This window comes from Sceloporus undulatus, chromosome 2 (genome assembly GCF_019175285.1).
Source record: "Sceloporus undulatus isolate JIND9_A2432 ecotype Alabama chromosome 2, SceUnd_v1.1, whole genome shotgun sequence".
NCBI lineage: Eukaryota > Metazoa > Chordata > Lepidosauria > Squamata > Phrynosomatidae > Sceloporus > Sceloporus undulatus.
Genome location: NC_056523.1, coordinates 80,249,697 through 80,264,177, shown reverse-complemented (window position 1 = coordinate 80,264,177; position 14,481 = coordinate 80,249,697). Strand labels below are relative to the sequence as shown.

At 40.1% G+C, this 14,481-nt stretch overlaps 1 protein-coding gene across 1 annotated transcript in view; it reads right to left on the bottom strand.

Moving 5' to 3' along the window:
- LOC121922483 (regulator of G-protein signaling 14-like) overlaps window positions 1-14,481 on the bottom strand; it is a 45,952-nt gene that overhangs the window by 14,535 nt on the left and 16,936 nt on the right. The window contains 7 exon segments of the mRNA XM_042451992.1: window positions 3,041-3,122; window positions 3,449-3,451; window positions 3,978-4,072; window positions 4,075-4,100; window positions 4,399-4,435; window positions 4,438-4,474; window positions 10,511-10,513. Coding sequence (XP_042307926.1) covers window positions 3,041-3,122; window positions 3,449-3,451; window positions 3,978-4,072; window positions 4,075-4,100; window positions 4,399-4,435; window positions 4,438-4,474; window positions 10,511-10,513 — 283 coding nt within the window.

The following is a 14,481-nucleotide window of genomic DNA, read 5'->3' as shown; positions in this document are numbered from 1 at the left end:
TGACTAAGGAACTTTCAACTGAGCTAAGTTTGAAATGGAACATGTACAAGAAATGGAAAAAAGAGGAAATCACAAAAATGGAATTCAAAGAATAGCAGGCATGTGTAGGGGTGAAGTCAGAAAAGCTAAAGCACAGCATGAGCTCCAGGCTTGCTAGAGAGGTTAAAAAGAATAAAAAGAGATTTTTTGGATGTCTGCAGCAAAAGGAAGAATAAGGAAATGGTAGGGCCACTGCATGGAGAAGATGGCAAATGTTAACAGGGGACAGAGAAACAGGCAGAATTACTCAACTTTCTTTGCCTCAGTCTTTTCAGAAAAGCAAAGGTGCTCAACCTGAGGATATGGAGCAGAGGACAGAATAGGGGAATTTCAGCACAGAATAAGTAAGAGATGAGTAGAGGAATACCTTGTTAATCTAAATGAATTTAAGTCTCAAAGACCAGATGAACTACATCCAAGGGTACTAAAAGAACTGGCAAATGTAATATCCTCGAGCATTGGCAATCATATTTGAAAACCCTGGAAAACAGGAGAAATCTCAGCAGACTGGCGGAGGGCAAACGTTGTCACCCATCTTCAAAAAGGGGAAAAAAGAGGATCCCAACAATTATCGTCCAGTTATCTGACATCAATACCAGGAAAGATTCTAGAGCAGGTCATTAACAGAGGACTGTGAACATAGAAGGCAATGCCATAATCACAAAAAGTCAACATGGGTTTCAGAGAAACAAGTCATGACAGACAAATCTGATCTCTTCTTTGAACAATTACCAGCTGGGTAGATGAAGGGAATGCTGTGGATATAGTATATATCTGATTTCAGTAAGGCCTTTGACAAAGTTCCCCATGGACATTCTGCAAATAAGCTTGTAGAAATTTGGGATAGACAAGGCAACTGTTACATGGATTTGTAATTGGTTGACCGCTGAAGCCAAAGGGTGCCAAACATGGCTCATTTCATCCTGGAGAGAAGTGACAGTGGGGTCCCACAGGGGTCTGTCCTGGGCCCAGTGTTATTCAACACTTTATCAATGACCTGGATGACAGAATTGGGAGCATCCTTATCAAATTGGCAGATGACACTAAATTAGAAGGAATAGCTAATACTCCAGAGGACAGGCTCAACATTCAAAATCATAGAATCAGAAAATCATAGAGTTGGAAGAGACCACGAGGGCCATCCAGTCCAACCCACCTGTCATGCAGGAAATCCAAATCAAAGCATCCCTGACAGATGGCCATCCAGCCTCTGTTTAAAGACCTCCAAGGAAGGAGACTCTATCACCCTCGCGAGGAGTGCATTCCAGTTGCGAACAGCCCTAACTGTCAGGAAGTTCCTCCTAATGTTCAGAGGAATCTCTCTTTTCCTGCAGCTTGCATCCATTGTTCCGGGTCTGTTCTCTGGAGCAGCAGAAAACAAGCTTGCTCCCTTTCAATATGACATCCCTTCAAATATTTAAACAGGGCATCATATCACCTCTTAACCTTCTTTTCTCCAGTCCAGCTAAACATCCCCAGCTCCCTAAGTCGTTCCTCATAGGGCATGGTTTCCAGACCTTTCACCATTTTTGTCGCCCTCCTTGGACACGCTCCAGTTTCTCAATGTCCTTTCTGAATTGTGGCGCCCAGAACTGGACACAAATTCTAGGTGGGGCCGGACCAGAGCAGAATACAGTGGCACTATTACTTCTCTTGATCTAGACACTATACTTCATTGATGCAGCCTAAAATAAGCATTGGCCTTTTAGCTGCCGCATCACACGGTTCACTCATGTTCAACTTGTGGTCTACTTGGACTCCTAGATCCCTTTCAACACGTAGTTTCATCAGCCAGGTGTCACCCATCCTATATCTGTGCATTTTATTTTTTCCGCCCTAAGTGCATGATCTGAATAGACTAGAAAGTTGGGCCAAAGCTAACAAAATGAAATTCAACACAGAGAAATGTAAGATACTGCACTTAGGGCAGAAAAATGAAATGCACAGATAGTAGGATGGGTGGACACCTGGCTGAATGAAACTACGTGTGAAGGATGCTGGGGAGTCCAAGTAGACCACAAGTTGAACATGAGTCAACAGTGCGGCAGCTAAAAAGGCCAATGCGAATTTTAGGCTCATCAATAAAAGTATAGTGTCTAGATCAAGGGGAAGTAAAGTGCCACTCTATTCTGCCCTGCTCAGGCCCCACCTGGGAATATTGTGTCCAGTTCTGGGCACCACAATTCAAAAAGGACATTGAGAACTGGAGCGGGTCCAAAGGAGGGCGACTAAAATGGTGAAAGATCTGGAAACCTTGCCCTATGAGGAACGACTCAGGGAGCTGGGGATGTTTAGCCTAGAAAAGAGAAAGTTAAGAGGTGATATGATAGCCCTGTTTAAATATTTGAAAGGATGTCATTGAGGAGGGAGCAAGCTTGATTTCTGCTGCTCGAGAGAGTGAGGACCCGGAACAATGGATCAGCTACAGGAAAAGAGATTCCACTTCAACATTAGGAAGAACTTCCTGACAGTAAGGGTGTTCGACAGTGGAAACACACCTCTCAGAGTGTAGTGGAGTCTCCTTGGTTGGAGGTCTTTAAGCAGAGGCTAGATGGCCATCTATTGGGGAATGCTTTGGATTGGATTTCCGCATGGCAGGGGTTGGATTGGATGACTCGTGCGGTTCTTCAAACTCTATGATCTATGTTTCTATGATTTCTAAGTGGACGACTCTTAAGAAAAGCCACAGTTCTGAGGTTTGCAAGATCTGAGCAGGTAGTTCATGCTGGTGGCTCTTGGAGGTCTCTCTTTCAAAGAGTTGCCAAAAGTCCAAAGTCAAATGACGGTAAATATCAACGCAACCTTCAACATTCATTCAATAACTGATTGGCCTGAAGTAAGGGAAACAGTTTTTAAAAGCAAGGAAGTCATACACATTGCCTTCTCTCTCCCTAGAACCCATATGACATACTATAACAGTCCTATGTGGACATCTGATCCTGTTTCAGCTCTGGATGGATCCCCAACTGAGAGACAGGTAGGATATAAATAAATAAAATACCTTCATCAGACTCAAGCAAAAGCCTCTGAGCAGTCACAGTGCTTACTTTCTCTTCCATATTCAGAGCATTGGGTTCACCAGGCTGCAGAAGGAAACCAGTTATAGTAAAAAAACCCACCATGGAAAGTTTCCACATAAGGATGGCTAAGCTTGAATAACTTTGCATACAGACTGCTAGGCTAGGCAGCTCCTGAATGAGAGTGTAAATGGAAATATTTACATCTATCTTGGTGTGGCCTCTGCACCAAGAGAAAAATTAATGGGCTCTGAGATCCAGGAAATCCTCTTTTACTTGGGAAATTTCTAGATGTACAGTGGGCCCTCACATTTGCTGGGGTTAGTAGCACAGATTCCCATGAATGTGGAAAACTGAAAATAAAAACCACTATTTTTTTAACTTAAGAGAACCCTCTCTAGGAATCTCTAGGTCCTTCAGCACAGCTCTATGGTCAACACTTACCAGAGGCTGACCATATAATCATACTGGAGAACCTACAAATGACTAGAGAAGTGTTTTCTCTCTGCAATCTCTAGGTCCCTCCAGAGCAACTCTATAGTCAACTCCAGCTGAGGTGCACTGAAAACTTATCAGATTCCTAGAGAGAACATATTAATCGAATCCGCAACATAACAAATCCACAAAAGTCAAAGCTGCAAATGTGGAGAGGACAACTGTATTTTCAGTCGGAACAGAATGTTATCTGTTCTGGACAGCAATTCTCTCCTAGCCTGTCCCTCAACCCTCATTATTTTTAACTTGAAGGAAAAATCATGTCCCTAAAGCTGAATAACTGGCACTGAGTGTAGTTAGGAGCATATTTATTAGTCAAACTTAAGTATAATGGCAATTCTATAGATTCCAGGATCAGCAGGATTAGAATCCCCTAGGCTTCATTTACATTTTAATTCCATTATTCCCCAGGCCACTCTTACCCGCGCGGAGCAACACCCGTGTAACATCCAGGCCATACTTCACCAGGATGGGGCTGCAATGCTTCTTGGAGATTTTAGTAGATTTTGCCAAAATGCGCACTTCTTATTAATAGGAGTGATTTCCAACCTGTAAGGAAAGCGCAAATAAATATATCCAGTGGGCATTGATTCTTGCTGGGTAGCACTTATCTTCATGCAAAATATGGCATTTACACCATGCAGAAGACATGCTCTATATAGATCCACCCCAGATGGAGGATAACAAATACTCCATTCCCTTTTAAAGCCTTATGCTTGCAAACTCAAGTCTTTAATGGTGATCCCCCTTTCACAACCTGTAGGCGACATCACCAAAACCCGAGATCAATAATGCACAATAATATGTGGCCATTCAGAACAGAAGAGGGTGTTTTCAGAGGTTATACTCACTCAAACTGATCCTGGTCTCCAGCCTCACCTCTGGTCCATCAGGACTAAGCTTTCCTGATTCAGTGCTAGTGGCTTTCGTGGAAAATCCAAGGAAAGACATACATATGAATGCAGTGGAAAAGAAAAAGGAAGCATTACTACTTAAACTTTTTTGTGGGTTTTTTTCAGGCTATGTGGCCATGTTCTAGAAGAGTTTATTCCTGATGTTTAGCCAGAATCTGTGGCTGGCATCTTCAGAGAATGCTGGAATGAAAGAAGTGAGGTGTGTGTGTGTGTGTGGTGTGTGTGTGTGGGACCTGGGTAGGGAGGAGTTGATTCCATGTTAATCTGTGTGTTGTTTTTTGTGGGGTTTTTGGGCTATGGTGGCCATGTTCTAGAAAATGTTCTTCCTGATTCTCTGGCATCTTCAGAGAATGCTTTGCCTGGAAAAAGTGGTGTGTATATATACTGTGTGAGCCTGGGAATGGCAGGAGTGATTTGCATGTGTATTGTTTTGTGCTGATGGCCAGCCTCAGGCTGGGAGGCTAATGCAAACGAGGATTAATGTCTTCTAACTGGTGATCATTATCTGCTGGGAAAGCCCCTGACTCCAATGGTTTCCCATTTGCATTTGCTGAGTTCCTTATTTGCTATTCCTCAGGACTGGTAACCAAACTTTGTCCTGAAACGCCCTGAAAAACACTAAAATCAAGACCCAGCAAAATGCAAATGAAAAAACCACCCAGGGTTAGGGGTTTTCCCAGTAGACAATGATCACTAATTAAGCAGACACTTATCACCTTTGCATATCCTCCCACCCTGTGATCTTGCCATTCAACAACAGCAACAATAACTGAAAAGCAGGTTTAGACTCAGAAGGAGAGGAATGAAGACAGGAGGAAGGAGCATCAAGAAGTGGAGATATGTGACATAACTGACATTAAAAGAAGAGAAATTGAAGAATTTATAAAAGTGGGAAAATAACTAAATTTACAGCAGAACAGCGAGAGAAATTAAATAATCCTATTACAAAGGATGAATACAGGCAGCAATTAAAAAATTAAAAGAGAATAAAGACCCAGGACCAGATGGATTAACAGCTCAATACTATAAGACTTTTGTAGATGAGTTAGTTGACACCACACTGCACAATGCAATAAACGAAATAGAAATAGGAAGATACCCGCAAACTTGGGGTAATGCAATGATTTCTCTGATACCAAAAGAAATAGAGATGTGGAATTTGAATTGATAATTATAGCCAATATCTCTTCTCAGGTCTAGATTATAAAATCTTTGTTTCTATACTGCGATAGACTGAAACATTTTTGTCACAATGGGTACACAAAGACCAAGCCGGTTTTTTCTTTCCAGAGCGACATATTAGAAAACAATATTAGCATTTTACATGATATAATTGAATATTATGAACTGCATAAGGAGAAGAAACGTAGGTATATACTACTTGATTTAGAAAACGCATTTATAACGTTAATTGGCTCTTCTGAAGGAGGTATTAAAACAAAGTGAAATTGGAGAAAGATTTTCAACTGGGTTAATACAATATACACAAATCAAAATGCACAAATAATAATTAATGGTGAAAGATCTGAAAGCTGTAAAATTAACAAAGGAACAAGGCAAGGCTGCCCTTTGTCCCCACTCTTGTTTATAATGATGATTGAAGTTGTGTTAAAGAAAATTAGAGATGATGACCAAATTAAAGGTGTACACGATTAATAATTATCAATTTAAGCTAAAAGCCTTTGCAGATGATATTGTTTTATTTGTAGATAATCCATCAGCAGCATTTCTAGAATGGAGGCAACTTTGGAGAAAGCGTGTGACATGACTGGATTAAAAATTAACAAAACAAAAAAGTGGCATTTTGACAAAAAATATGTCCAACTCAGAAGAAACAAGAATTAGAGGAGGAAAACGGATTTAAGATTGTTTAAAAAGCAAAATCTTGGTATTACTATTAAAAACAAAAATCTGAGTTAATAGAAAATAATTATACTATAATGGGATAAGGTGAGAAACAATTTGAAAAATGGAAAAATCTACAACTATCACTACTGGGAAATAGCGCTAATTAAATGTATGTGCCCCTAAGATGATTTTCTTTTCCAGACCATTCCAGTCATAACGTTCTAATAAATATTTCAAGCGGTGGGAATAAAGATATTCAAGAATTTATCTGGCAAGGGAAAAAAAATCAAGAATCAGAATAACTTATTTGCAAGACCAAAGGGAGAACAGGGGGGGCTAGGTTCTACCTAATTTAGAAGTGTATTATAAACGCATGTATTATAACACTGGATACAAGAGTGGATAAACCTAAACAATGCAAGAACTGCTAGCATTAGAGGGAATCAAACTGGATAAGGGCTTGCATGCCTATCTCTGTTATGAAAGGCAAGATCTTAAAGAATGGAATAAACATTTAATTAGGAGAACTCTGATTAAAGTTTGGGGAAAATATAAGAAGTTCTGGTATACAAAATACCAGGATGGACTTATCAATTCAGGAAGCATTCTATAAATCAGAAGAACTGTTAAATAAAAAATGGATTACATATTCTGATATCCTTATCAAAACAGGGAAAGGGCAACCAAATCAAAACGATGGAACAACTTAAAAAAGAGGGAAAGAAATTAACTGGCTGTTTTTATTATAAACTAAAAGGAAGATACAATAAGGATAAAAAAGATATGGGTATCGAAACAGAAACTGAATGCTTTGGACAAAATACCGTTTAAGGGACAAAAAACATGATATCAAAAGTATATAAAATGCTACGAGATATGAAGTAGAAGGAGAACTGGTAAAAGGAACAATGATCAAATGGATGCAAGATATTAAAGAATCTATCCCATTGAGCAACTGGGAAAATACTTGGGGGAAAAATTTAAAATTTACTAAAAGTGTTAATCTAGTGGAAAATTATTACAAATTACTATACAGATGGCATTTATCTCCACAAAAATTAGCTAAGATTAAAAATGTGAAAGACAACAATTGCTGGAAATGTGGTGAGAACAATGCAGCCTTGTTTCATATGTGGTGGGAGTGTAAGTGTGCGAAAAACTTTTGAGGAGAGATTCACCAAACAATTCAATATACCACACAATGGGAAATAGCAAAGAAACCCCAAATGTATTTACTAAATATTACTGAAGACCTTAAGGGAAAACTTTGCCATGAAGAAATAGATGTTTTACTGTATATAATAACTGCAGCACGTTTAACTTTTGCTAAGTATTGGAAAGGGGGGAAACAAGATTTAAAGAAAGAATGGATAATAAAGGTAAATGAACTGAGGGAAATGGACAAAATAACCATGATGATTAACGGAAAGACAGATCAAAACTTCCAAAGGAAATGGGAAAAAATGAATAAGTTATAGGAATGAAAAGAAAAAAGAATTAAGCAACAACAACCCTAATGGAATGACATGCTGCAAAATAATTTATAAGTAACGGATGACGACAGAAAGAAAATGTCGTATACCCGTTTAAATAACCTAATCATGCTCTTAAAACAGGTATCTAGTGTATAGACATACATACATATATAGTTAATGACAGTTAAATGTATCGCAATGTAAATATGTTTTATATGTTTATTTGTTTTATATGTTTTATGTTTCTATAAAATTTGTATGTCTTGTTAATCATAAATAAATAAAAATTAAAAAAAGAAGTGGAGATATGTGGATAAAACTATACTACTAGCAGAACACATCACAGACTTAGAACAATTACTAAGGAAACTCAAAGAAGAAATTGCAAAGGCAGGCTTACTGCTGAACATAAAGGAAACAATAATAATGATCATGCAGGACCTACATAAATTCAACCTAGACAAATTCAACCTAGACAAGAATCTGATCAGGAGGGCTTTAAACTGAGTTATGTGGGCGAAGGAGACAGTATTCTGGATGGCAAAAAGCCTGAAGAAAATAGCCAAACTGCCATAGAGGGAACAAGGCAAATTGTGCAAGGACCCAACAGTGGGAGGCAAAACTTGCACAGGCACCAAGTTGGGGGGGGGGCATGGTCTTAGATGTCTCTACACTAATGCACAGAGTATGGGAAATAAGCAAGATGAACTTGAACTCCTTGTACAACAAATATAATATAATAGGCATCACTGAAACCTGGCAGGATGAATCTCATGATTGGAATGTAGAAATAGAGGGGTATAACCATTTAAAGAGAAACAGGCCAAACAGGAAAGGAGGAGGACTAGCACTATATGTCAGAGATATTTACACCAGTGAAGAGATTCAGGACATCAGTACTGGAAGCCAGGTGGAGAGTACCTGGATAAAAATTAAAGGGGAAGGCAACAACAAGGATGTTATGGTGGGAGTCTACTACAGACCCCCCCAGTCAGATGGAGGAATTGGATGATGCCTTTCTAGAACAGATGACTACACACTCAGAAAGGAGTGACTTCAACTATCCTGATGTTTGCTGAAATTCAAACTCAGCCAAATCCTCAAAGACAATTTCATTGTCCAAAAGGTGAAGAGGCAACAAGGGGGCAGCTATTTTAAATCTGATCCTAACCAACAAAGATAACTTGGTTAATGGGGTGCAAGTGGTGGGATCATTAGGTGGGAGTGACCATATTCTCCTAGAGTTTGTTATACAATGGAAAGGAGAAGCCAGGCATAGTCAGACACGCATTCTAGACTTTAGGAGAGCCAATTTTAGTAAACTTAGAGAAATACAGGGGGTGATCCCATGGTCAGGAATACTAAAAGAGAAGGGAGTTCATGATGGTTGGGACTTTCTAAAGAGGGGGCTACTGAAGCCACAATTTAAAACAGTTCCAGTGAGGAAGAAAAATGGGAGGTGTCTCAAGAAACCAGGATGGATGATGAAGGAACTTTCAATGGAGCTAACTTTTAAATGGAACTTGTATAAGAAATGGAAAAATGAGGAAATCACCAAAGGGAAATTCAAACAAATAGCAAGCATGTTGTAGGCGTAAAGTCAGAAAGCTAAAGCGCAGAATGAACTCAGGCATGCTAGAGAGATTAAGAACAATAAAAAGGGCTTTTTGGATGTGTCCGCAGCAAAAGGAAGAATAAGGAAATGGTAGGGCCACTGCGTGGAGAAGATGGCAAAATGCTAACAGGGGACAGAGAAAAGGCAGAATTACTCAACACCTTCTTTGCTTCAGTCTTCTCAGAAAAGGCAAAGGGTGCTCAACATGAGGATAATGGAGCAGAGGACAGAATAGGGGAAATTCAGCATAGAATAAGTGAAGCGATAGTACAGGAGTACCTTGTTAATCTGAATGAATATAAATCTCCAGGACCAGATGAACTATATCCAAGAGTATTAAAAGAACTGGCAAATGTAATATCGGAGCCATTGGCAGTCATATTTGAGAACTCCTGGAAAACAGGAGAAGTCCCAGCAGACTGGAGGAGGGCAAACGTCCCCATCTTCAAAAAGGGGAAAAAAGAGGATCTCTACAATTATCATCCAGTTAGTCTGACATCAGTACTAGGAAAAATTCTAGAGCAGATCATTAAACAGAGAGTCTGTGAACATCTAGAAGGCAATGCCATAATCACAAAAAGTCAACATGGGTTTCAGAGAAACAAGTCATGCCAAACAAATCTTATCTCTTTCGTTGATAAAATTACCAGCTTGTTAGATGAAAGGAATGCTGTGGATATCTTTATTTCAGTAAGGCCTTTGACAAGGTTTTCCATGACATTCTTGCAAACAAGCTTGTAGAATGTGGGCTAGACAAGGTAACTGTTACATGGATTTGTAACTGGTTGACCAGCCGAACCCAAAGGGTGCTCAACAATGGCTCCTTTTCATCCTGGAGAGAAGTGACCAGTGGGGTCCCACAGGGCTCTGTCCTGATTAGCTTTTAAGAATCAGCATCCATTAAATGTAGTGAACTGTAAGTTTATGTACTCAGATGGAAGTCTACTGAGTTCAATAGAACTTATTTGCTTCCTAATGGCAATTTTAGGCAATAGTCCTACAAATTTACCTGTAAGCAAACACATTTAATTAAATAAGACTTATTTCTGTGAAGCACTATTATTCAGGAAGCCTTTTGATGTATATCTGTTTTAGGAAACAGGAAACTTTCTTATCTATTTTTTTTAAAGAATAACCAGTGCGTATATGAACATGAAATCAGCTGTAAGTTGTTTTATCTTGTTCAAATTATTTATCTTCTAATTGGAAAGTGTTTTAAATTGTTTTTATTGGATGTGGTCCAGAGATCCTATGGTAAAAGGCAGAAGATAATTGTATTAATAAATAATAAATAAAAGAGTAAGATATTTTGCTGTCTGAGGGGGAACAGGAAATAGTGCACACAGACTGATAGAGACACAATAATAATAATGCTTTCTTGCTTCTGTACTTTGCTTTGCAAAAGAATCAATAGTTACAGAAGGCCCATAGACTGAGCCTACAGAGTAAAGTGCAAATGGGCTGTGCTGGCCCCCACTCTTTCTTTCTGTGTGTGGCCGTAAAACACACTCACATAATCACCCCCTCCTTCCTCTGGAGGGCTCGGAATACAATGGCCTGTGTTTAGCAAGTGGCCTTGAGGAGTTTAGCTAGCTCTAAGTATCTCTTTTGCAGTAGCTAGCTATCTATGTACATTCCAAGCTCCAAGCAGATGTAATGCCAAGAAGAAAATACAGGACCATTGAGTGAACAGTGAACGCAACCAATCGCTTGTTGTTTAGAAAACAGCCCTCTGCGAAGGGCATAAAAGGGGGGTGACAAGAAGCCATCGGTGCTGCAGCCTTGGTGACACCTACGTTGGTGTGCTGCTGCCCTGCGCAGACAATAAAGCGTTTTTTATTCTAGCCAGTTCGGTCTCCTTGACTCTGCTTGTCCTCTGGCAGGCCATGGGCCTTCGGGTTCATGAGTTTGGGGTCACCCGCTACAAGACCACCCACTCACTGGTCAAGGTGCTACTTGTCAAGGCTAGGTGTACAATGTTGGCACCTGAAGCAGAAGATTCCACAATATAAATGTAGCAATAATAAACTGAATAATTAACAAATTTGCTGCCCTCTCACAGCACAATATAACAGCTGCCTCAGTGTGCTGAATGGTAACCCCCACCTTGGGGTTGAGGACTACCTTTTGGCAGTTGTTTTCTTCTTTTTAATGGTTGATAGCTGCCCCAAAAGGGCCTAAAACACCTAAAGACACCAGATGGAAATCTGATCTTAGAAGCTAAGCAGGGTCAGCCCTGTACTTGGATAGGAGACTGCCAACAAATATCATGTGATGTAGGTCTATCTTTCAGAGGAAGAAAATGGCAAAAACCATCTCTGAGTATTCCTTGCCTAAGAAAACCCTCTGAAATCCATGACATTACCATAAGTTGGCAGGCAACTTGAAGTCACATACACACACACAAACTCCAAGGGATAAGACAGCAAAGCTGATGTTGCTAAATGCATTAGAAATAGGGCTGCAAATATCTCTGGGGAATGACAGGGTGTTATGACATCCTTTTTTTACCAAGGGACATTGCATGGACAAAAACAAAAGGGATGCCATCATGTTCCTTTGCTCCCAAGGCACCAACTGCCACCTTTCCAGTGTGTGCAACAGCAGCCACACTTTTTAGCTGCTATGTAAAACAAAGGCAACATAAGACATTTTTTAAAAAGCAGCCACCGGACTACCTTTGAATGATGAATACATTGCTCTTTCTTCTGGGTTGAAACTGTGTGCAGAATGCTTTGGGGCAGGAAGATGTAAATCAATGCAGGAATAGGATAGAAAAGACATAAAAAGGAACCCATGCAAAATGGCATGAACTGGAAGATGATAAACCCATTCCTCCCTTCAGCGAACAGCAGATGGGAGCTCTCATGATCAGGGGTCTCCATATCAGAGTAAATGTAAACATACATAGCTTTTTCATCTTTTTAATTACATTTTATTCTTTTAACTAGAGAGTAGAATTGTTTTAATATTGGGACTAGTTTAATTCTATTTTAATGTTCACTTTTTTCTATTTTTTAAAATGTATTGCTCTTTTAAACTGTAAGCCACCTTGAGTCCCAGTTCTGGGAGAAAGGCAGGATACAAATAGATAGAATGAGAAAAGGGTAGGAGGGGGAAGCAGACAAGGAGGAGATTACTCTTTACCAGTGCAAATATATCTTCTGTCTCACTAATCAAGGCGGTCATCTGAGTTATATCTGTGGGTAGCTAGATAAATATTTATCTGTAGCTTTTTGCAAAATAGAAGTGGTAATGAAGCAATTTAAAACTCAAAGAAATTTAAACTGTGCAGCAACTCGGTGCTTAGGCCACTCTTTCAGGTACCCAGCAGCTGTGTCAAACAACAAATGCTATTGTTTGCAGTCCAACTGGGATTGCCACATGAAAAAGAGAACAGGGTTCCTAAACCTTTAATAGTCTTGTGAGAAAGGTGCTTATGGGCCTTCCATCAACCAGCCAAATTGAGCTAAAGGCACAGTACAGACTGCCGAAAAATGGTGGTCTGCCGGCGCCTGTTTTTCCTCCGCAGGGAAGCCACAGCCGCCAATCTGCATGGCTTCCCTGCAGAGGAATAAGGTGGAGGCAGCCAAAACAGACTCCACAATCCACACAGTTGGACAATACCTTCAGTATAGATAGAATCACAGAATCATGGAGTTGGAAGAGACCACAAGGGCCATCCAGTCCAACCCCCTGCCATGCAGGAAATCTCACTCAAAGCATACCTGGCAGATGGCCATCCAGCCTCTGTTTAAAAAGACTTCCAAGGAGGGAAACTCCACCACACTCCGAGGGAGTGTGTTCCACTGTCAAACAGCCCTTACTAACAGGAAGTTCCTCCTAATGCTGAGGTGGAATCTCTTTTCCTGTAGCTTGCATCCATTGTTCCTGGTCCTAGTCTCTGGAGTAGCAGAAAACAAGCTTGCTCCCTCTTCAATATGGCATCCCTTTAAGTATTTAAACAGGGCTATCATATCACCTCATGCACAAATGCTCTATTAGCATACCCCACCAACAAAAGCAAATGAGAAGAAAAGCCATTGGGAAGAAATTGCTCAAATGGTATATCCCAGTTTGTTAAAATTCATAGGCGTCCTTCTCAGAAAATGATGTAAAATAGGAGTGGGGATCATTTGGCACTCCAAATGCAGTTAGACTGTAGATTCCAGCACTCTGCACCATTGACTATGCTAGCAAAGGTTACTAGTATCTGCAGTCCAATCACACCTGGAGAGCTACATGACTCCCATTTCTGGAATAAAAGGTTATTTATGTACTGAAAAGAGTAGAGGAGTGATTAGAGAAACCCATGTTTTTCTTCTCGTTAACTGAGAGCTTCAGGAGAACTTTTTAAAAAAATATTCTTCCCACAAATCTCTCTTTCAAAGGGTGATTTCTTCTCTCCCTTTCAGCAACTAGCAAAATATTTTTCACAGATTTCTCTGAATGACAATAAAAGACAAGGCGAATAATTACGCTAATTACTTTGCATTTCAAACTCAATTACCATCTCAAAAGGAAGTTTGGCAGAGGTTTAAAGCACATTTCTATGCTTAAAAACCCCTGAAGGCATACACACAAAAGGGGGGAAAAGCACTGTCTCAACAAATAAACTGTGATTGAAGCCCCAACAAGAAATGCAAGAGTTGAGGGGACCATCAAGGACCATCCAGTCCAACCCCCTTCTGCTATGAAGTAATACATAGGAATACATGGCATACTAGAGGACATGTATTATTATTATTATTATTAACCTTTATTTATAAAGCACTGCAAATTTACACAGTGCAGTACATACAATCTTTTTAATCGGACGGTTCCCTGCCCTCACGCTTACAATCTAACAAGACACAACACAAAAGGAGAAGGGAGTAGTGGTGAGGAAGGGACCTCTCTAGTAGCATGTCCTAGAGGACATGTAGTCTGACCCCTGTTCAACATCAGGATGTCACTGGAAGATGGGACAAACTGAGGATTTTCTTGGCATAAAGAGGAGTTTTGCCATGGGATGCCCCTCAAGCTGAGACAGTGTGACCCACCAGGGACGTAGCCAGGATTTTGGGAAGGGGGGGTCA